The sequence below is a fragment of the Haliotis rubra genome, unplaced genomic scaffold, assembly GCF_003918875.1.
Source record: "Haliotis rubra isolate DU_JTF1 unplaced genomic scaffold, ASM391887v1 Scf800, whole genome shotgun sequence".
NCBI lineage: Eukaryota > Metazoa > Mollusca > Gastropoda > Lepetellida > Haliotidae > Haliotis > Haliotis rubra.
In genome coordinates this window covers 260,501-284,924 of record NW_025767525.1, presented here as the reverse complement: position 1 = coordinate 284,924, position 24,424 = coordinate 260,501, and the positions used below count along the sequence as shown (strand labels likewise).

The 24,424-nt window shown below is 42.0% G+C and overlaps 3 protein-coding genes across 4 annotated transcripts; 1 reads left to right on the top strand and 2 right to left on the bottom strand.

The window, feature by feature from the left end:
* Nucleotides 1-4,035: 4,035 nt before the first annotated feature.
* Nucleotides 4,036-4,931, top strand: LOC124261611 (secreted acidic protein 1A-like). The gene is made up of 3 exons (XM_046695951.1): nt 4,036-4,126; nt 4,225-4,449; nt 4,549-4,931. The coding sequence occupies exons 1-3, from the start codon at nt 4,036-4,038 to the stop codon at nt 4,929-4,931; spliced, it is 699 nt and encodes a 232-aa protein (XP_046551907.1).
* A 1,474-nt stretch (nt 4,932-6,405) lies between these two features.
* LOC124261621 (chitinase-like protein PB1E7.04c) lies at nt 6,406-8,385 on the bottom strand. Of its 2 annotated transcripts, none has more exons than XM_046695960.1 (2): nt 7,436-8,385; nt 6,406-7,195 (listed from the first exon to the last, which is right to left on the bottom strand). In XM_046695960.1, exons 1-2 carry the CDS (start codon nt 7,838-7,840, stop codon nt 6,620-6,622), a joined length of 981 nt encoding a protein of 326 aa, XP_046551916.1. In that variant the 5' UTR covers nt 7,841-8,385; the 3' UTR covers nt 6,406-6,619. The 2 variants fall into 2 exon arrangements, with proteins under 2 accessions (XP_046551916.1, XP_046551915.1); XM_046695959.1 differs by having other exon boundaries at nt 6,406-7,198; nt 7,439-8,385.
* An 8,615-nt stretch (nt 8,386-17,000) lies between these two features.
* LOC124261610 (extensin-like) lies at nt 17,001-19,500 on the bottom strand. Its single transcript, XM_046695950.1, has 2 exons — nt 19,490-19,500; nt 17,001-17,664 (listed from the first exon to the last, which is right to left on the bottom strand). Exons 1-2 carry the CDS (start codon nt 19,498-19,500, stop codon nt 17,001-17,003), a joined length of 675 nt encoding a protein of 224 aa, XP_046551906.1.
* Between the last annotated feature and the right edge of the window lie 4,924 nt (nt 19,501-24,424).

Genomic DNA, 24,424 nt, shown 5'->3' with positions numbered 1-24,424 from the left:
AGATTCGCTTACAGTTTTTGGAACAACTTGTATCATTGTTATTTGATTCCTAAACACGTGCCTATATCATAATCGGAATGGACCATGTCCATGTTTGCTAAGATGTAATATATGTATGTTAAACTTATATATCATAACTATGGAAATAGCTATAAAATCAAAACCCGTCGGAAGTCAAAGTTTGGTCCCTCCGTTTTTCCAGTTTAGTTTGTCAGCTTGTGGTCGTGTCGATTGAGTGAGTGAGTTTAGTTTTACGCCGCTTTAGCAATATTCCAGCAATATCACGGCGGGGAGTCAACCCGGATCTATGGCGTGACGAGCGAACGCTTTAACCACTAGGCTACCCCACCACCCGTGGTTGTGCCGAACCTTGGTTAGCTTGAAGTATTTACGTAGATCCCGTCAACTATGAAACAACGGAGTTTAAACGTGAGGTGGAAGTTCTCTCAATTGGGCGGTTAAGGTATTATTTCAGTCCTATGTTATATAAATCGAACTGTCATTTGAAAGAAAGGCCTTAGCCTACGCGCATTACAGGACCTTATTCAGTGTTCCCTTAATACATACATAGGACATAATTTATTATTGAATAGAATGTGTAAACAATAATAGTTATGGATATGGAATTTATGAAATGTTATGAATAGACAGTTTCAGAGACCTCGATATACATTTAACTGTCGTGGTTGACTTTGTTATAGACTTTGTTATAGACTTTGTTATAGACTTTGTTATAGACTTTGTTATAGACTTTGTTATAGACTTTGTCACAGACTTTGTTAGACTTTGTTATAGACTTTGTTATAGACTTTGTTATAGACTTTGTTATAGACTTTGTCATAGACTTTGTTATAGACTTTGTTATAGACTTTGTTATAGACTTTGTCATAGACTTTGTTATAGACTTTGTCTTAGACTTTGTTATCGACTTTGTTATCGACTTTGTTATAGACTTTGTCATAGACTTTGTTATAGACTTTGTCATAGACTTTGTCATAGACTTTGTTATAGACTTTGTCATAGACTTTGTTATAGACTTTGTTATAGACTTTGTCATAGACTTTGTTATAGACTTTGTCATAGACTTTGTTATAGACTTTGTCATAGACTTTGTTATAGACTTTGTTATAGACTTTGTTATAGACTTTGTCATAGACTTTGTCATAGACTTTGTTATAGACTTTGTTTTATCACGATGCTAGGGAACCAGGTTACATAGAAACCAGAATTCACTACAGAAATATGAATGAGAAATATTTCTTTCTGTAACGTCTGTAACAGCCTAAAACTAATCATTATTTTCTTTGCAACTGTATCATTATATATTTGGTGAAGTCTCTGTATGTAGATATCTAAATACTCATGCCAATAATGGTTGTCACCCCCCACCCACCCCACCCCCACCCCACCCACCCCAACACCCCCTCTCCAATAAAAATTGAAGGGGGTGACAACCATTATTGGCATGAGTATACTTGAAAAATATCATACAAACATGTGATGTGATTCTGGATATACTAATGCATGGTTTTAGTTCGCGATTCATGTGACCGTGTAGCACAATGTTTCTTTATTATAATGACACATGTAAATATCATGGTATTGACATTCACCTGCAGCGTCTAATAACAGTTCATATCTATCAATAACAGATTGACTGAACTAACACTGAGTATTGTAATACAGGTATAAGGGGGCGTTCGTTAGTGAGGAGAGAATCGGTTACATGTCGTTTCATGGTCACAAGGGACAAGGGTTTGTTTGATTTTCCTTTGATGTCCCTGGGCTCGAAGCATATCCGTGTGACTGGTAGAAGTAATCATACATAGATCTTTCTTAAATTGTTATTTTGTGATAACCTCCTGAATAACAAACACGTGGATAACGCCAAAGCAAATTACAAAATGTGGATGTAAAGGAAATTACTCGAGTGTTTTTGATGGCAAATATGTGAACTCTAAACGTTATTTGTACGCGAGATTATATATTTTAGCGACGAGAGTTGATAAATTTGATACAAAAACAGGACCATGCAAACGTTTTATAAATTTAGAAAACAGTAAAAACTAGTATCTTGAGCGTAATATGTAAAGTTACGTTGTCATTTGATTGTGATGCCATGGCAACTGATGACGTCATTTAGTCCGCAGAGCCTTGTGTTGCAGTATAATTGATGTGTTTAAGGAAGTCGTTTTGAATGACAGTGAATCTCTACCGCACATACATATTCAGATGCAGGTATTTTGCAAAGTCAAGTGCAACCATGGCTAATTAACACTTGGAATGAAGCTATTATTTTTGATCGGCATTCTTCAAGTTAGTGAGTCAATAATGAAGCATACTTTATGAATAGCGTTTAGCTTGATAACGGTATTTATATCTATACTGAAACCTCGCTCTATGCAATAAACAGGAAGTTGTTATCTATAACGCTATACGCTTCATTAATAACGTCATCAGGTGAATGACGACAAATACACAAGTGTAAGGCTTATACGATAAAACATTGAAGATGAGATTAATAATTAATTGCTTGCAATGTACTGTCTAGGGTACATTAACTCAACTTTATTGTTGCAAAAATAATACGTTCACGTAATAGCTATATACTGAAGTAAATCACTGTACATAAACGGTCTCACACATATACGGTTTGGCAAGGTGAAAGGTTTTGGTAAGCATAATCCAGTCAAATATGAGAATTCAAGAGATTGTCAATCCCTGTTTGTCAAGGAGGCACCAGGTCCTCCCCAGCTGGTCCGAAACCCAGTTAGTTTAGTCGCTGACGTTAACTGGTTTCCGGTGATTACGCAGTCTAGTTGAATTGGCACCTATCGAACGACTACAGTTGGAGTTTTGTTTTCTTTTAAACGACTCGATAATCTACCCTTAATTCACCATCCAAATTCTTCAACCTTTTTAGGCTGTTACCAATAATAACTAGTTTCCTCTGTGAAATAAAGTGAGAAACAGCTTCTGTGCCCATAAAACTTGGGATTTCATCTTAATATATTGTTGCCATGGTAACAGCTGACATCACAATGGCAAGAAAAGAATTGCGATGCAAATTCCTAGAATATATCTCTGAGGTTTGATCAATGACGTCACTCGTTGACCCTTCAGAAATCCTCTGCTGTGTGGGATGATAGGCCAAAGCCTCTGCCGTCATTGTTGTCCAAAAAACGTCATTCATTGTTTATGACCGAATTTGCCGTTTCCAAAATATCGCAGCCAAAGCGCTCCCCATCCCCCATCCCATTCCTTTACCCATCAGATTATCGAATGGTCAGCTTGTAACGGAAAACTAAGCGTAAGATACGAAATTTGACTGTATTGTCACCAAACGTTTAGAAGAAACGTAGCACTCACCTTCTTTAAGTGCAGCTAACAGCGCCTCGAAGTAGGTCTTGAACTCGACATTCTGGGCCTTGGCGTTTGTCTTGTATGTGTCGATGGTGCTGGTGTACGCCGATGCCTGGGAGCCGAGGACGTTGACGCCACACTGTGCTGCTTGGTCAACTTCAGTTGAAGCTTGAGATGTGAAGAACGTTATTGATGTTTGTACATCAGTTTGGAGGCCAGAAAGTATTTCTGCGTTGGATTGTCCGGTGAAGTCATATGCCGAGCAGTTGGGGCCGCTCGTGCTGAGGGGAGCGGGAGTGACGGTGGCAAGCACAGATGACGACGCAGGACTCAAGTCTATGGTTGTCACATTACCATCCGGGAGGGTCAGGTTCGCTAGTTTGTCTCCAATTGCAGTGATCGTGTTCGCAGCACAGTACACTTTGTTATAGACCTCATACATAGCTAAAAAGTTTATGCCTCTTTGTTGGAAGCATCCGTAGAAACCACTGAAGTCGATGACAATTGAAGAGGACGGAGCCACTGACACAGAAGATGGGGTGATGGCTACAGAGGTTGACGTGTCTGCGAGTGTGGAGGTCGGTGTCGTCATTGTTGTTGATGGCATTATTTCTGTGGATGTAGTTAATGTAGCAGATGCTTCCGATGAGCTTGGTGCTAGGGTAGATGATGATGTCGTTGCTGATGATGACGACACTGGGGACGTTGACGGGGAGCCAGCCGCTGGAGTTGACGACGATACCTGAGGTGTGGACGATGAACTGTCAGCTGGTGATGACGAAGATATCTGAGGTGTTGATGAGGAACCTGCAGCTGGTGATGATGATGACATTTGGATCATTGATGAAGAACTATCCACAGGTGATGACGACGATAGTGGAGGTGCTGTGGAGGAACTAGCAGCTGGTGATGATGATGACATTTGGATCATTGATGAAGAACTATCCACAGGTGATGACGACGATAGTGGAGGTGCTGTGGAGGAACTAGCAGCTGGTGATGATGATGACATTTGGATCATTGATGAAGAACTATCCCCTGGTGATGACGACGATAGTGGAGGTGCTGTGGAGGAACTAGCAGCTGGTGATGACGATGACATTTGGATCATTGATGAAGAACTATCCCTGGTGATGGATCATTGATGAAGAACTAGCAGCTGGTGATGACGACGAATTGATGGAGGTGCTGTGGAGGAACTAGCAGCTGGTGATGATGATGACATTTGGATCATTGATGAAGAACTATCCCCTGGTGATGACGACGAAAGTGGAGGTGCTGTGGAGGAACTAGCGGCTGGTGATGATGATGACATTTGGATCATTGATGAAGAACTATCCACAGGTGATGACGACGATAGTGGAGGTGCTGTGGAGGAACTAGCAGCTGGTGATGACGATGACATTTGGATCATTGATGAAGAACTATCCCCTGGTGATGACGACGATAGTGGAGGTGTTGACGTACCCATCGCTTGTGATGACATCATCGTGCTAGAGTATGACATCATCATGTTTGAAGATGACATACTGGACATTATTGGGGGATCACTTGACATGGAGTTCTGATATGACATGCTTGACATCACTGGGGGGTCACTCGACATGGAGCTCTGATATGACATGCTAGACATCATTGGGGGGTCACTTGACATGGAGCTCTGGTATGACATACTAGACATCATCGGGGGGTCACTTGACATGGAGCTCTGATACGACATGCTGGACGTCATTGGGGAGTCACTTGACATGGAGCTCTGATATGACATGCTTGACATCATTGGGGGATCACTTGACATGGAGCTCTGATATGACATACTAGACATCATTGGGGGATCACTTGACATGGAACTCTGATATGACATGCTTGACATCATTGGTGGGTCACTTGACATGGAGCTCTGATATGACATGCTTGACATCATCGGGGGATCACTTGACATGGAGCTCTGATATGACATGCTAGACATCATTGTGGGGTCACTTGACATGGAGCTCTGATATGACATGCTAGACATCATTGGGGGGCTCACTTGACATGGAGCTCTGATATGACATGCTAGACATCATTGGGGGTCAGTTGACATGGAGCTTTGATATGACATGCTAGACATCATTGGTGGGTCACTTGACATGGAGCTCTGATATGACATGCTTGACATCATCGGGGGATCGCTTGACATGGAGCTCTGGTATGACATGCTAGACATCATTGGTGGGTCACTTGACATGGAGCTCTGGTATGACATGCTTGACATCATCGGGGGGTCACTTGACATGGAGCTCTGGTATGACATGCTAGACATCATTGATGGGTCACTTGACATGGAACTTTGATATGACATGCTAGACATCATTGGGGGTCACTTGACATGGAGCTCTGATATGACATGCTAGACATCATCGGGGATCGCTTGACATGGAGCTCTGGTATGACATGCTAGACATCATTGGTGGGTCACTTGACATGGAGCTCTGGTATGACATGCTTGACATCATTGGGGGTCACTTGACATGGAGCTCTGGTATGACATGCTAGACATCATTGGTGGGTCACTTGACATGGAGCTTTGATATGACATGCTTGACATCATCGGGGGGTCACTTGACATGGAACTCTGATATGACATGCTTGACATCATTGGTGGGTCACTTGATATAGAACTCTGATATGACATGCTAGACATCATTGGGGGATCACTTGACATGGAGCTCTGATATGACATGCTAGACATCATTGGGGGGACACTTGACATGGAGCTCTGATATGACATACTAGACATCATTGGTGGGTCACTTGATATGGAACTCTGATATGACATGCTAGACATCATTGGGGGATCACTTGACATGGAGCTTTGATATGACATGCTAGACATCATCGAGGGGTCACTTGACATGGAGCTCTGGTATGACATACTAGACATCATTTGGGAGACACTTGACATGGAGCTCTGGTATGACATGCTTGACATCATTGGAGGCTCACTTGACATGGAGCTCTGGTATGACATACTAGACATCAGATCACTTGACATGGAGCTCTGGTATGACATACTAGACATCATTAAGGGGACACTTGACATAGAGCTCTGATATGACATGCTTGACATCATTGGGGGATCACTTGACATGGAGCTCTGATATGACATGCTTGACATCATTGTGGGATCACTTGACATGGAGCTCTGATATGACATGCTAGACATCATTGTGGGGGTCACTTGACATGGAGCTTTGATATGACATACTAGACATCATTGGGGGTCACTTGACATGGAGCTCTGGTATGACATGCTTGACATCATTGGGGGTTCACTTGACATGGAGCTCTGATATGACATGCTAGACATCATTGGGGGCTCACTTGACATGGAGCTCTGGTATGACATGCTAGACATTATCGAGGGATCACTTGACATGGAGCTTTGATATGACATGCTAGACATCATTGTGGGGTCACTTGATATGGAGCTCTGGTATGACATGCTAGACATTATCGAGGGATCACTTGACATGGAGCTCTGATATGACATGCTAGACATCAGTGGGGGCTCACTTGACATGGAGCTCTGGTATGACATGCTAGACATCATTGGGGGATCACTTGACATGGAGCTCTGGTATGACATGCTAGAAATCATCGGGGGGTCACTTGACATGGAGCTTTGATATGACATGCTTGACATCATTGGTGGGTCACTTGACATGGAGCTCTGGTAAGACATGCTAGACATAATCGACGTATCACTTGACATGGAGCTCTGGTATGACATACATGACATCATTGTCGGATCACTTGACATGGAACTCTGATATGACATACAAGACATCATAGTGGGGTCACTTGACATAGAATTTTGATATGACATACAAGATGCCATTGTGGGGTCACTTGACATGGAGCTCTGATATGACATGCTTGACATCATTGTTGGGTCACTTGACATGGAGCTCTGATATGACATACAAGACAGCATTGTGGGATCACTTGACATGGAGCTCTGATATGACATACAAGATGCCATTGTGGGATCACTTGACATGGAGCTCTGATATGACATACAAGATGCCATTGTGGGGTCACCAGGGGTCGTGGAGCCTCCAGGAGACATTGTGGTCATTGAGTTCTGAGGCATACTTGACATGGTTTCCGTTGATCCCCACATACTTGCGGAATTCGTACCTCCCATGGAATAACTTGTCGTTTCACTTGGATATATACCTGAACCGCTACTCATGTCAACACTACTATATGTCGATTCTGTTGAATACGTCATTGATATACCACCACTCGTTGATGGAAGTGAAACAGATCCCATCTCTGACACAGTAGACATATCACTCATAGTCATTGATATATCAGAAACTGACGTTGACTGTTTAGTCCTCACCGCGTGGTTCGCGAGCACGATAAACAAAACGGTAAATGCCATATGCATCTTTTCCAGATAGTTTCCACAGCAAAGAAAACCCATCTTTCTTCCACACTTAATCCGATTTACTGGACTGCGTCACTTGTTCAAAGTCTCTGGCCTCCTTGCGAAAATATATTTACAAAGTGTTATGAAAATAGGTAAAAACTCACGGAGGTAGAAGGTCACATTGTCGTACACTCCCTCTTGGATGAAACACAAATTATCCAAAATACTGTCCCTCGTTAGTGGTCTTGATATACAGGAAAGGACTACGTATTTACGATACAAACCAAACTGTTAAAAAGTAAATCTTTTCACAGGAATAGAAACATGGACTTCCTCTAACAAGAGTACCAGTGTTGTGACACAAGGCCGCAGCGTTACTCTTGTAGGTGAGGATAAAAACAATCCCTTGGTTACCTGTTCTTGGATGCGTGCAAGAGGAAGAGAAAGGCAGTTTAATTAGTACCTACCGGGTAAACGGGGACTTGATTAACGGAGGGGTTTGTTCTCACGATCTGACCGTACTCCCATTGGCTTCCTCAAGTCACGTGATCCGAGCAGAGTGATCACCATGTCAAATCAATTGTCGGCAGTCTTATGTACAGAATGCACAATAACGCCGTTCCACTTCGTAAGGTATGAGCTTTTCATGGAAATTTAATCCGATATTACTCAGCGGCCATTGTGGGAGGCCTGTGACGTTTGAAACCAGTGTTTTTTGTACTGTTCTGGTTTGTGGAGTGTGACACAGCAGCGATAAAACAGCGTGTGACAGCTGATGTCGCTGTTCTAGATAAATCAATTTCAATCTCGTTATCAGCGTTACGTAACAGGCTTGGACTGCAGATTGATCCGTGAAGACCCCGACTTTGTTTGCTGTTTAACGCCACACTCAGCAATATAACAGCTATTGGATGGCGGTCTGTAATAACCAGTTCGGACCGGACTATCCAGTGATTGACATCATGAACATCGGTCGGTGGGAACGGTGACATGACGTCAATTGTGAACCCGACAAGCATGAAATCTTCAACAGTATACATTTTATTTAAAACAGAATTGTGAAAAACGTAAAAGAATGTTGGTGGTGTGACTCTGATCCGAATCAAAACGACAAAAAAATGAGTTTTTACCTCGCTTTTGTCAATAGTTAAGCAATAGTACGACAGGCGACACAAGGAATAGGCTACACACTTTGTACTTATGCGGGGAAGGAAGCCGGGTTTGTGGAGGAACTAGCAAATATTTGAATTTCCCTTTCTCGTTCAACCAAATTGATATGCGTTTAAGAGAGCTTCCAAATCTTGGAATAATACCGTTTCTAATATATTTAACCTCCTTAATTTACCAGTGTTAGATGTGTATAATATATTCTAATTTGACTTAAATCATACTTTTTAACTGATTTACTGATTGGATTGTCAGAATTGGAACACTGAGTGAGTGAGTGAGTTATTACTTAATATTACATCAGCAACATTTGAACCATATCGAGACAAGGGAACCGTGACGAGAACAAATTTGACACCAGTACTGAAATTTGGAATGTTCGAGGGCAACCAAATAGGAATGTAAAAAATGGTACCTAAATCTCATGTTATTGACATTCTACCGAGGTCTCCGTAATATACTGAGAACATTATGATGTGGTACTCTTTCTTTGGAAATAGAATCTTGCAGAGTTACGTGTCCTAAAACAATCCTAATAATAATATATGTAAGTTCTGTGACAGTGCCTCCATTGAGGATGACGTACAGTTTCTGATCAGTTGCTCTATGTATTGTGACCTAAAATATAATAGTGTATTGAATGTAAATCAACTCTCAATCTTCAGTCTGGACAATAGCATACTTGTAAATCTCTTAGCTGCATCAGCTTTCAAAATGTATAACAGACGTAATTGTTCTGTATAATCAGTAATTGTTTATACATAGCCACGATTCGTTCATTCTTTTAAATATATTCTTATGTTGGTGAAATATATAAAATAGTGTGTCTCGTAGTCCTCTAGGCGCATATCACATTTTATTATTATATTATTAAGTGTTTTATTGCGTTACATAATATGTGACACAATAATAATATGTTTTTGCATTTGTTTGTGTCCGTTTCATGTTCGGAAGTTAATTTCGACACATCTCCATTGTGACATTTAGTCCGTTAGAAGTTCACGATATGTTATGTAAGAGAGTTTGGTTTTACGCCGCTTTTAGCAATATTTCAGCAATGTCAGGGCGGGACATGTGATATTGGCTTTACACATTGTATCCATATGGGGAACCGAACCATGAGGCTACCCCACCACTCCCGATATTATGTAACGTCGTTTTGTTGTTTACATGCACAAATAGCAACACCCCACACCCCTGTTGGAGTTCAATAGTAATCCACACAAAGCGTGTTAATAATAATCCAGTAATAGAAGTCAGTAATTGAATAATGTTTAATTGACCATTACGAAGACCTCGCCGGCCTGTGGCATATGTACCTAACTTAAGTACATGATTAAGTACAACAATATGTCATTTGTCCTTCTAGCGCATTGTATTTAATTTCTAATTTATTCTTTCTGAATGTTGTAACAAGCTGACTCACGCACAATTGGAGAGATCGGGTTTCAGGGATGGTGCTGAGTATGAATATAATACATGACGGTTTGGTGGATATGGAGATAGATACGTGAGGTCTATTTCCCCCTCTCTCTCTCTCTCCACATTATCGGGTCAATAAAACGAAGACGTCTTTTCTGGTGTTGCCAGGCGTTGCCATGATCCATTTGACGCGCTCATAATCAAATGTATACATTACTATCGCCATGAAACATTTTCCTTAGGTTTTCCAGCTTAATTTATGACGTATGTATAAGTTGTGAGGGAGTTGGAAGAAGCATGTCGATGACCGGTGAAGATGTCACTGCAGCCTTTCCACAACACCGACCCCGTCAAGACTCTGTCGTTACACAAAATTCACTATTATCTCCACAGAGCTAATTAATAATGCACCTTTTCCACACTTGGGATCAATAGATGACGGTCTGGAATGAACACAAGGTGACCGGATCCTGTGGCCAGCTACTTATTCAATAGCAGCTTTGTAACCCAGGTAATCGATACTGACGTCCACGCCAGCCTCAGTATCAGTTCGTTCCCTTCTCGCCACTAGGTGGAGCTGCTAAACTATTGATACATCGTGCACCCTCTGCATGTTGATCATATATTATATAATATCAATAAAATCCGATAAAATCCGATATTTGTAGATGCTCGCAATATTTGTAGGGATTTTCACTTCGGTCGTGATACAGATGCAATCTGTTTGAAACACTTTAAACCTTTATGAAGACTGCCTGACTGAGTTTGGTTTTACGCCGCTTTTAGCAATATTCCAGCAATATCACGGCGGGGGACACCAGACATGGGCTTCACTCATTGTACCCATGTGGGGATTCGAACCCGGGTCTTCGGCGTGACGAGCCAACGCTTTAACCACTAGACTACCCCACCGCCCCACCTTTATGAAGAGTATATAAAGTTAATATCGCACATCTCATATTATGTGGATTTGTATTTTGATGTTAGACATAAATATGACATGGATTGTTGAGGGTAACATCTTAGATATACACTTACATACAGGTATGGATCAATTCGGGATAATGCATGAATAAAAATACAGTTGTTGTCAGTTATACTTGTCACAAATGTACAGAGCCAACTAATGCATCAACTGATAATACATGTAACTCATATGTCATTCAATATAAGTTAAATATACTACTGGGGCGGTGGGGTAGCCTAGTGGTTAAGGCGTTCGTTCGTCACGCCGAAGACCCGGGTTCGATTCCCCACATGGGTACAATGTGTTAAGCCCATTTCTGGTGTCCCCCGCCGTGATATTGCTGGAATATTGCTAAAAGCGGCGTAAAACCAAACTCACTCACTCACTAAATATACTACTTACTAAAAGTACATGAGTGTGTAACATAACGTTGTGTTGGAGAATTACAGGTTAAGCGAGTCTTATAAGCCAAACAATGTTATTGAAGATGAATTCCATGTACTCCTTAAGTGTGAACGTTTTTCTGATTTAAGGTTAAGATATATTCAGAAATATTTGACTGATTTTGATCCAAATGCCAATTTTATTCACATAATGAAAACACATAATGTTTGTATTATAAGGGATGTCAGTATTGTTCTGTATCATGTACTTCAGCACTTAAAAATGTTCCTCTTACACAGCATGTGCACTAAACTATCTAATGCAAATGACACTATGATTTGCCTGTGGCCTTTTACTGAATAAACTAGTCTGTCTGTCTATAAGCCAAACACGAAAACAGCAAAACACGAATAGGTCACGTGGAATCATCAGGGTAAATTATTGATTATTGAACATTGATTTTTGCCGTTTCTCAGAATCCACTTCTCCCTGGAAATCGTTTAAAACATGCTGGTGAACAATTCGTGTTTTTTGTAGTGTGAATATAATGGTTACATCATTTTTATATCGTACATATCGGGTATGTCGCATGAAAACTATAACAGTGGTCTGTAAATAGATTTATTTCATGATATTTTATATAACAATAACTGCACGCATACTTCTCTTCACCATCTGAGCTACTCATTACGCGGAATCACTATGGTGTGGAAAGGTAGTTTTTAGCTATAATTGTCTGCAAGAGCAACGTTTCAAATTAAATCTTGCAATTTCCAAAACTGGATGTTTGAGACACTTGTTAGGGAACACCCTGTCAGATATAACGAAATAATAGTCTCTGGGGGTCGCAACATTTCGATCCTTCACAAGGGTATAGTGAAGGTGCCTGTTGAAAGTGGACTTCACGTTTGATACATTTTCTACTGGCGCACAATATAGTACCCAGTATGTACATTATATGTGTAATACATATCTATATTTCCTACCGGCGATAATAATAAAGTTTATTAGTTAAGAATATAATACCTAATCAAGCCTATTACAAATAGATTTTGATAGATTCCACACCTCGCAATCCGTAAATTAAACCTTATTGACTTAACGCTACAAACATACTCGCCTTGCATGTGTTTGATTGTGTCTCATTACTTTTATTCAAAACGGTTTAACACGCTGTAATACGTGTGAATAACGAGATCATTCTTTGTGAAAATTACACTTATTTATGACAATCGATTTTGTGACAACATAATGCTTGCTGTTAGATTGTAGAATTCAAAGGTATGGCAGCAGGTGCTCGATCACGGTGCGTCTCCTGCATGCTCTGCAGTGAGTGAGAATGGTTTTACAACGTTGTGGCAGTATTCCAGCAATAGAACGGTGGGGGACACCAGAAATGGGCTTCATACATTTAACCATGTGAGGAATCGAATTTCGGTCTTCGGCGTGACGAGCGAACGCTTTAACCACCAGGCTACCACACAGTGCCAACAGTGCCTAAGCGAATAAACAGTAAACGAGTCGGTAACAACAAGAAAACAAGAAAGACATAGTCGTAAGGTTTCTCAGAGTCTACGTGTTCACATGGATCTTTCCACAAATATTGAAAAATTAGACATGGCACTGCATTACACCGTCAACTAGTTAATTTGAATGTTATCATGAGTTGGTTATCATACGTTTTGTGTTTTTCTGGGTGTTTTTTTTCACACCATCTAACCTTTGTCTATCCATTAATCTGTTACATTAGAAACAATAATGAACCAGATTGTGTTTCTGGACGGGCATGTTAACGTTACCAGCTGATGTTAGTGTCAACAGTTCAACACACAATCGAACAAATCAATATAGCAACAACATAAAGATCCGGGTTAGAATTGGTCATCAGCAACCCACGCTTGTCATCCGTGAAGATCCGGGTTAGAATTGGTCTTCAGCAACCCATGCTTGTCTCCCGTGAAGATCCGGGTTAGAATGGGTCTTCAGCAACCCATGCTTATCATCCGTGAGATCCGGGTTAGAATTGGTCTTCAGCAACCCATGCTTGTCTCCCGTGAAGTTCCGGGTAAGAATTGGTCTTCAGCAACCCACACTTATCATCCGTGAAGATCCGGGTTAGAATTGGTCTTCAGCACCCCATGCTTTTCATCCGTGAAGATCCGGGTTAAAATTGGTCTTCAGCAACAAACGCTTGTCATCCGTGAAGATCCGGGTTAGAATTGGTCTTCAGCAACCCATACTTGTCTCCCGTGAAGTTCCGGGTTAGAATTGGTCTTCAGCAACCCATTCTTGTCTCCCGTGAAGTTCCGGGTTAGAATTGGTCTTCAGCAACAAACGCTTGTCATCCGTGAAGATCCGGGTTAGAACTGGTCTTCAGCAACCCATGCTTGTCATCCGTGGAGATCCGGGTTAGAATTGGTCTTCAGCAACCCATGCTTGACGTAAAAGGCGACTAACAGGATCGGGTGGTCAGGATCTAGGTTTGAAGCGTGTCATCGTATCCCAACTGCGTAGATTGGTGCTCATGATGTCGATCACTGGATTGTCAGATCCAAACTCGATTATATACAGAACGCCGTCCAATGGGTAGAAAACGTTTAGTTCGGACTTAAACACGATCGCATTTGTTTTCTGCCAATTTGACAGTCGCCAGATCGCATTCACAAATGGTTTCGTTCAGCGTTCCTACTACATGTCTGCTTGATTCATATCTCTACTGGACCCGTGAAGGGCCGGGTTAGAATATTGATCTTCAATAACCCATGCTTGTCTTAAGAGGCGAATAACGGGATCAGGTGGTCTGGCTCGCTGACTTGGATGACACATGTCATCGGTTCCCATCAGGTAGATCGATGCTCATGTTGATCACTGGATTGTCTGGTCCAGACTCGATTATTTACAGACCGCCGCCATATAGCTGGAATATTGCTGAGTGCGGCGTAAAACTAAACTCAGTCACTCACTGCTCCTCATGCAGAACAAGACATCATGGTACAGTATTACTGTGCTGTCAGACTGACCTATACCGAAGCACATACACAATATTGGGTGTTCCCGCCTTGTTGGAGGAAGTGTATTTAATACCGGTATTCACCGACTAACGGGATCGGGTCGTCAGGATTTGGGTTGAAGCATGTCACCGTATCCACTCTTTTCAGCCTGGTGACCATTTAATAACATTATGATCAAATCCAGTTTTCAAGCATATGGTTCTTTATAATGGTTCTTTTGTCTGGTAGTGTACACTCTCCCGCGGATGGCAACAATTAATTCATTACATCAAGAAACGAACCCATCACTCCATGACGAACAATACAATGCATTGACAGTTATTGAAGCATTGACACACTGTGCGATCGTCGTAGCCGATTAAATCATGGTCCACCGCGTTCACCATTCAATTATCGACAGTTTTCCTATTTGGAAATGACCAAGTGAATTGATGGAAATATGTCAACAATATTGGCAAAGACTGAACACGTTCATGGCGTTGTCATGATCAACCACAGTTTGAGATTTAAACAGACCGACTATGAACCCCTTAAGCCAGGCGTTACACGACAGTTTATGTGTTTGGTTAAACAACGTTTTAACGGTAATATATATTTCTTTTAAGACCTGTTAAGATGCAATCCAAAGCATCGGTCGTGATGTATATTTTATTGATGCATTACTTCACCGGAGATACAGGTAGACAAGATCCTCAGAACCTGTGTTGGTTGAGGGTCCTGATATATGTCTAGCAGAGCCATCGTATGCTAATGGCCTCACCATGTATCAAATAAGCTAACACGTGCGCCTAACTTAGCTCCTTTGTGTCGGAGTCAACAAACCGTGGAAACTATTGTTGGGCAGGATAAAGTCACCTTTTCGCAAACACCCGGTGGCATCACCATTATATGGTGATTCATAAAGTCGCGGTCACGATCCAGTCGGAATTGTTTAATCAACTCTGCCATTAACTGATATTTTTTGTGGCTGTGGAAAGGTTTTTGTCACTCGTATTTCATTTCTCTCTAAAAGATTTGCTGCTGGGAAAAATCTCAAACGGGTTGAATATTGCGCCGGAACACAAGTTCGCACAAGGTCTTGAGAAAGAACAATGTGTGAAGATTACTATTACAAAACAATGTTGTAAAATGACCTCCCATGGGCTCAGCCGTCATCATGAGCTTAGGATCATATGCCGTATAACAGTAATCAATATCATCGTTGCTATGTGAGAAGTAAACCAGCTCATTATATATCAAACGTAATTATCATGGCAGGGTTTTGTAATGTTGCGATCCATTAGTCAGTGTATAGCGTTAACAAGCTTATCCACCCTGGACAATGGTTGACCACAGCAGGTGAAGGGCGTCTGTTTACCTGTGAGCAGGTGCAAACACGGACAGGTGAAACCTGCAATTAACGCAGGGTACAAGGTAGATATGTGGTCATCATTACGAGGCCAGTTTCTGTGAGAAATGTTCATTAGTGGAGAAATTACAGTTACAAATAGCTCTGTAGGATCACAAAGTATCGATCAGTGCAACATCTATTTCCGATAAAAAGACATAGTATTTGACTCAATCCTTTGATGCCACTTTTCATGATAGTCTGTGCACAAGATCTGTGTATATAGTTCAGTTAAATATAGTTTTAATTTCCAAACTACAACCAATGGCACAGGAGAATTTGATGTCCCATGACGAAATAAAGGAAATAAACATTTTCAAAAAGCTGAAAGCGAAACAATTCAGGAATAAATTACGGAAAATGACGACAGTGAATAACGCAAATAACATGATCTCTAGCTGGTAGGGTGGTGGTCTGTAGCTGGTGGTCTGCTGGTAGGGTGGTGGCTGTAGCTGGTAGGGTGGTGGGGTGGTGGTCTGTAGGGTGGTGGCTAGCTGGTAGTAGCTGGTAGGGTGGTGCTCTGTAGCTGGTAGGGTGGTGGTCTGTAGCTGGTAGGGTGGTGGGGTGCTAGTAGGGTGGTATGTAGCTGGTAGGGTGTGTAGGTCTGTGTAGCTGGTGCTGGTAGCTGGTAGGGTGGTGTGGTCTGTAGCTGTAGGGTGGTGGTCTAGGGTGGTGTGTCTGTAGCTGGTAGGGTGTGGTCTGTCTGTAGCTGGTAGGGTGGTGGTCTGTAGCTGGGTAGGGTGGTGGTCTGTAGCTGGTAGGGTGGTGGTCTGTAGCTGGTAGGTGGTGCTATGTGGTAGGGTCTGGTGGGGTGGTGGTCTGCAGTAGGGTGGTGTGCTATGTCTGTAGCTGGTGTCTGTAGATGGTAGGGTGGTGCTATGGTGGTGGGTAGCTGGTAGGGGTGGTGCTCTGTAGCTGGTAGGGTGGTGGGTCAGGGTGGTGGTCTGTAGCTGGTAGGGTGGTACTGGTAGGGTCTGTAGCTGGTAGGGTGGTGCTCTGTAGCTGGTAGGTGGTGTACTCTGTAGCTGGTAGGTGGTGGTACTCTGTAGCTGGTAGGTGGTGGTACTCTGTAGCATGGCTGGTAGGGTGGTGTGCTCTGTAGCTGGTAGGTCTCTGGTGGTACTCTGTAGCTGGTGGTGGTGTGCTCTGTAACTGGTGAGGTGGTGGTACTCTGTAGCTGGTAGGGTGGTGCTCTGTAAGCTGGTAGGTGGTGGTGCTCTGTAGCTGGTAGGTGGTGGTGCTCTGTAGCTGGTAGGTGGATCTGTATGCTGTGTGGCTGGTAGGGTGGTGTACTCTGTGGCTGGTAGGGTGGTGTACTCTGTAGCTGGTAGGTGGTGGTGATCTGTGGTGGTAGGGTGGTGTACTCTGTAGCTGGTAGGTGGTGGTGCTCTGCAACTGGTACAGGTGGTGCTCTGTAACTGGTAGTTGGTGTACTCTGTGGCTGGTAGGTGGTGGTGTGTGTAGGCTGGGAAGTGGTGTCGGAACGTTGAGGTGGAAAATGATGCGGAGTGTGGTTGGGGAAGGGGTCAATTTGGAGGTGCTAGAAGTAGTTAGTAGTGTAGCCGGAACGTTGAGGAAGATGATGTGTGTGTGTTGGGGTTGGTGGTGGGGTTGGTGGTGGTGGGGTGGGGAAAGGATGAGGTGGAAGAAAATGCGGAGTGTGATAGGGGGATGGGTCAAGATGGATGTGGGAGAAGAGGCGGAGTGTGATTGGGAGATGGGTCAAGATGGAGGTGCGAGAAAAGGCGTACTGTGTGTATGTGTACGGGTGTGTGTTCAAGTATGTTTGATCTAAACATGTTTAGTGACGTGATTAATCATGAACGTAATACCCATGTTTGTATCTAACTAAGCTCGTTGTGAAGAGCCCTATATACATGTCCGACCGTCTCACAGTCTTTATGTTACCTGAACACAACATCCGTAAACGTAAAACATAAAGACGTTTACGTAAGGCGACTGTATTATACTAATTATTCTAAAAGTGTTAAAACCACAAACATGTGAAACGGTGACACAAACTCCAAATAATGTAAAGACGTTCAGGCTTGAAACATGACGGCAGCAAATCAAACTTGTGAATCATTAAAGGAACAGATGTTGAGCGGGGTGATCCGTATATCTATACCTGGAAAAGTTTCAGTATTAAAAAAACCCTGTGGTGTTTTAAATGTTTCGTAAATCAATACATATGCAACAGGTGCGCCCTTCGTCAACATAGAAAATCTATATAATTCAATCTATGGTTGAAATCGAGTGAGTGAATGAGTGAGTGAGTGAGTGAGTGATCGAGTGATCGAGTGAGTGAGTGAGTGAGTGATTGAGTGAGTGATCGAGTGATCGAGTGATCGAGTGAGTGAGTGAGTGATCGAGTGAGTGATCGAGTGATCGAGTGAGTGAGTGAGTGAGTGAGTGATCGAGTGATCGAGTGGTCGAGTGAGTGAGTGAGTGAGTGATCGAGTGAGCGAGTGAGTGAGTGAGTGTGATTTTACGCCGGTTTCGGTTTAGCAATATTCCAGAAATATCACGGCTGGGAACACCTAAAATAGGCTTCACACTTGTTACCCATGTGGGGAATCGAACCTGGGTCTTCAGAGTGACCTCCATCTTCAGCACTTTAACCACTAGGCTACCCCACCACCCCAGGGGAGGGAACACATAAGTGATGAAAGCCTCAGACCTTTGCTACCGTGCTGAAACGTGCGATCAGGGGTTGCTGACAAAGCTAGGAACGAAATGGTAGCGAATCGAGATTCCAACCCATGATTATATTTTGAAGCGTTGGACGAAGCTCAGTACCAATGCTTGCGGCGTCGCAATCCATACCCAGGCATGATATCCACTATACACTTGAATCCTAAATACTTTACCCATTGAAAGAGCTATGCGGAAATTTCCATCCTTGTTGCTATGGCCAGTAAACAATTATTGTCACAACGTAAACATCTGACAACTTTTTATAAGGATTTCCCAGAGAAATAGCGCTAAGAATATTATGGTCCATCAAGGTATCGACTTCACTGATGGCTTCCAAGAGTTCTTTTGTGTTGAACATAACTCTTGAGAAATAACATATTTTATGTATATTACGTAAGTAGAGCTTGAAGCCGTTTGGTACATAATTAGAGAGTATCTTATTTAAACGAGAATACTTGAGAACATTAGACAATCAGGAAAGCGGTGAGGTGTCCAAGCTAGATTCAATCAAGCCTCATAAACACGAGTGTCACGTTTTTGGTGATTATGTGTTCATGGTGCACGACGTCTTTGACGACTATGTGTACATGGTTCACGACCAGTGCATCGTTACTTTTCAACTTCAAGGCCGAGGCCGTTTCCTTTGGGTTTTAGCAACTCACTTTTACCTAGCAGCCATTGTTTCTGTTTTCGTCGTCTGTGAGAACATTAAACAAATGAACGTGCAAAACTGTGTATTGCTCTCGCACTGGCAATATAAAATTTCACACTCGTATAAGTCGTTATCCTCCATAATCTCCAGGGTATACGTTCCGATAAATCTCCACTATAGTGGAGCCCGTTCATTCTCAACTATAGTGGAGATTTATCGGAACGTATACCCCGGAGATTATCGAGGATGATAAGTCGTATGACACACTAGCTCGTGTAAGCTCTATTTACAATCTGTCCCGTGAAGTTCCGGGTTAGAATTGATCTTCAGTAACCCATGAAGATCCGGGTTAGAATTGATCTTCAGTAACCCATGCTTGTCGTAAGAAGCGTCTAACGGGATCGGGTGGTCAGGCTCGCTGACTTGGTTGACACGTCATTGTATCCCAATTGCGTAGAGTGATTTGTGGTCCAGACTCGATTATTTACAGACAGCCGCCATATAGCTGGAATATTGCTGACTGCTACGTAAAACTCACTAACTCACTCACTCACTCACTCACTCACTCACTCACTCACTCACTCACTCACTCACTCACTCACTCACTCACTCACTCACTCACTCACTCACTCACTCACTCACTCACTCACTCACTCACTCACTCACTCACTCAATATGAACGATGTGAACAGTAATTGATTTCACGAGTTCATTGTCAGCTTGATAATATTATTGAACGAGATATATGATATATTATTAAAATAGATACGGGAACAAACGACTGAAAATATTTTACGACAATGTTCAATTAAAATTTTAATTTTATTAAACAGCTAATTCATGACCAGAAACCATGAGCGGTGACACAGAAGCCTACATCAATTGTCATACAATATGGAATTATTCCTAATGTGAAGTTTATACGATATACGGCTTTTCCATTGGACCAGAGGCAGGTCACATGACACAAATCTGACGTTCATAAGTGTATGAATACACATTTTGACGTTCCTATGGTTTTCATGAGCCTGTACTCTTGAAATGATGTTAACACTGTCGGACTACATCCACACTTCTAGGAATTCCCAAGCAGGAATACATTCAGAAGCGTTGTTTCTGACCATTTAGATCATATAATCTTGAACGTGACGTTCCAGCATAAATAAGTCAGTTTGATTATAGTCCCTTTCAAGAATATTCTCCCTTTGACTGGCAATAAAAGGTTTGCATTATATGGCAATACGTGGTTTGCATTATATGGCAATACGTGGTTTGCATTATATGGCAATACGTGGTTTGCATTATTTGGCAATACGTGGTCTGCATCATATGGCAATACGAGGTTTGCATTATATGGCAATACGTGTTTTTGCATCATATGGCAATACGTATTTTTGCATTATATGGCAATACGTGGCAACCGACGCCCCGGACGTCCTGACTCGATTTGTGGAATGGAGAGATGGAGGTCGAATGACACAAGGACTTGTTATGTATCAAGAGTGGTTGACCAGTATTGCGTTCATGCCAGCACCAAATACCCGTCAGTTAAAACTTTCTGATTTCTTCACTTCGTTTGTGGAGTAAATCCAACTTTTGTATATTTCAAAATGGACACTATGACGAGATTACCATGTGTATTTTCCGATCTCTGTGAGGACAAATAAATAATAGACATGCAATTTACTGTTTTCTTTCATTTCTTTCATGTTGGTATGTGATGATATGCCCAACTCGGATGTGTCGATATTCGGAAAAGTCGATATTTTTTCCTGGTCCCGTAAATATCGAGACAACGGTGTTCGACTGTATGTGGTTTGCATGTAACATTTCTCACGTCAGGTGTACTGTTCTGATCTATTACCGCGTGATAAATCCAGTGACTTTCAGAGTACTGTGCTTTACACACTTGGGAATATTTATTAGTACAGAAGCAGTATACATTGTTCAGAGAGAATTCTAAACTGGAGTGAATATCGGGGTAAATAAGTAAGCTGGATCTTGTTGTGTTAGCTATTTTGATAGAAATCTCCTCCAATGTGACCATATAAGGAGCCTATGTATACAAAGACCGGATTAGCTGTTTTCTGGTTCCAGCTTATTAAACTGATGGTCAGAAGATACTTTATTCATGTATCTACGAATTGTGCGTGTGTCTCGCTTTATTGACGTGTGATTGATGGCTGGTGGATGACTCCCTTGCTGGTGGTAGATGTTCATTCCCATCTGCTTGCGGTGCAGTGTTTCAGAACTACTAAAGGGTTGTTTCCCTTCGGCTCGAGTGTGGACCAAGATAACTGAAGACTTGAAGGACAGGCGATGTTTGACGCAATCCACTTACAATGACACGCATTTACCACAATTATACAGCCCTAGTTGTTCTCAGGGTTAACATACGTCAGCTGGATAACGGTCTGGTGAATCTTTTTAGATTTAAATTCACACAGTGCATATTGTCTTACATTATTAATATTACCCACTTCATGGTGAGATAAATTTCAAACACATTTCCGCATGAAAACGTTGTTTGGTCTATTACTGATTCATTTGTGCATCGATTTGTTCCACTGTTTTAACTTGACGAAAGAAAACAAAGTAATCGATACCCCCTTACCTCATCGTAAAGTTGAAACAGAAGAAAGGAATGGATAATAATTATGATTAGAAAACCAACGTCATGAATTACAGAATGTTTTGGTTTCAAGGGCATCGTTGCTACAACGTCAGTGTCTCATCGGGTTGCTTCAGTTCTCATCTGTATCTATAGCTTGTATGTATTATTTATCAGTGGATGTCTTTGTCAAACCTTCAATTTCATGTCTAGGTATAGTTATCAGTTTTCAAAAGTGTACTACATTGACAAAAAAAGCCATATACAACAAAACTCTGCAGTATGAAACTTTGTTATGTTCAACAATATACTAATGAGGACTCCATCAGGGCTCGTAGATGATCCGGAGACTGGTTTCCGTCTGGACATGGTAATCGGTGATGGGTGCGAAATTATGATACTTTTTGAGTTATAGCGAACCTTGTTGCAACAACCGCATACATCATAGCCTAGGTGTTGGCAGACAAGTCGTGTATGCCTGGATCTCAGTATTTGTATAATGTAATCATGTGCTACAGCTGTAGAAGAACGGTATTATCAGTGTTCAGTCATCTGCAAGCCATATATCTCCATCCCGTGGGGAACCGGGTAGAATGTGTCCCCAGCCACCCATTGCTGGTTGTAAGGGCAATCAGTTGGCCTTGGGTTGTGCCTCTGTGTCGAGGAGGACGGGAATCTATTGCTTGAGGGCGCCGGAGCCGGCAATTGTGCTCCTTAGTGTGATGCACCACCGAGTTTGTCCAGACGGGTACCGATTCCATCAATCGGCTGGTCGTGCCAATATTTTGCACATAGATTTGGTGATTTCTTCTTTTTTAATCTTTGAAACTTTCGCTCTCCTAATATGTGTTTAAAACTCTCAGCTGGTTTAGAGCCCTATGCCCAGACGGCTCATGGGCCATTCTGGTGATGCTGATCTCCGTTGTTTGTCATGGGCCGAAGAAGCCAGACCTTTAATCTGATAGACAGGTCTTGTGTCATCTTTCTATCTATCTGCAGCAAAAGTCTGTCCTCGATCTGTGCTTGGTGTGGGGAAAAGGTGCTGAACCATTTTTCTTTCTGACGAGAATACCCCATTTATTTATTGAAGCTGGTGACAAACAATCCATTACACTGAATCCATTTGTAATATCCAAGGCTATCGCTGGTATCTGTGGAGGAGGGGTTTCAAATGTCACAAAACATTGATCAGGTTTCAACAATCCGTCAATCTACTCAAAATAGAAAAGGTTTGTCAATATATACGCAAAGCACAGGACACTGGGCACGTGTAACAGCATCATCCGTGGAACAGCTCACTGCCTGTCTGGCATGACCAGAAGATCAAATAACCACGGACCCTCAACAGCAATCAGTCACAGCTGTGAAGCAATTTACTGTTCACAAAAATGTAGTGGTCATCTCTTTACGGATTCAAAATATTTTAACGAGTTTGAATGGTCAGTCCACGATGACCTTTTAGGGAGGAACCATTTGCCAACAATAAATACAACTGACTGAATGACTGAGTTTGGTTTTACGCCGCTTTTAGCAATATTCCAGCAACATCACGGCGGGGGACACCAGAAATGGGCTTCACACATTGTACCCATGCGGGGATTCGAACCCGGGTCTTCGGCGTGACGAGCCAACGCTTTAACCACCAGGCTACATACAACTATCAATGAAGCTGACAAACCACTTTCAACAAAGTGGAACTTTATAAAGGCCAACTGGTCTTTTCTTAAACACTGTGTAACCTGATAATTTCAGGAGCACTCCTAGTCCTTCAGAACTATTTCCCGATCTATCAACTTCAAATCTCTGCAAATCCTTATATAAGCAAACCATGATTTGATAATCATTGTGACAAAATCTTGGAATAGAAGGAATAAAACAGAAAATAGTTCCGATGACATCCTACTGTGCACACGTGAATGTTAAAATGACAAAACGAGTCTTAAAGAGTAACATGGGCCTATAAACAGATCAATCGTCAGTCATGGAAGAACTGTATCTAAAATTCATTCCCGCCATCACCAATTTCCAAATGTGGAACATGATTTAACAGACTCAAGGGAAAAGAATAACATTTTCTTAGCTCTTCTAATTACAACCCTTAGTTTGACAGACACCGAAAGAAATCAGTCAATTTGAGCACATTAGATCTGGATGAACGGCATTGGGCCAACTCATGGCTCTGTAGGGGGAGCCGACAACATTTGTTATAAGCTCCTGGGACACTTGCCCAATTCATGTTTTGAAAAGCTACATAATACAGTCGAAACCAAATTGTTTGAAATCGGTTGAGACGAATTCTCGGTTGTGTCAAACTCATCTCTCGGTCCCTGCCATATTCCG

Coding starts and splice junctions, on each gene's coding strand:
- LOC124261611 (XM_046695951.1), top strand. CDS start 4,036: ATGTCGTTGCTGATGATGACGACACTGGGGACGTTGACGGGGAGCCAG. Junction 4,127..4,224: donor TGAGGTGTGGACGATGAACT/GTCAGCTGGTGA, acceptor AACTATCCACAG/GTGATGACGACGATAGTGGA. Junction 4,450..4,548: donor TGTGGAGGAACTAGCAGCTG/GTGATGACGATG, acceptor GAATTGATGGAG/GTGCTGTGGAGGAACTAGCA.
- LOC124261621 (XM_046695960.1), bottom strand. CDS start 7,840: ATGGGTTTTCTTTGCTGTGGAAACTATCTGGAAAAGATGCATATGGCA. Junction 7,196..7,435: donor CCCCTGGTGACCCCACAATG/GCATCTTGTATG, acceptor GACCCCACTATG/ATGTCTTGTATGTCATATCA.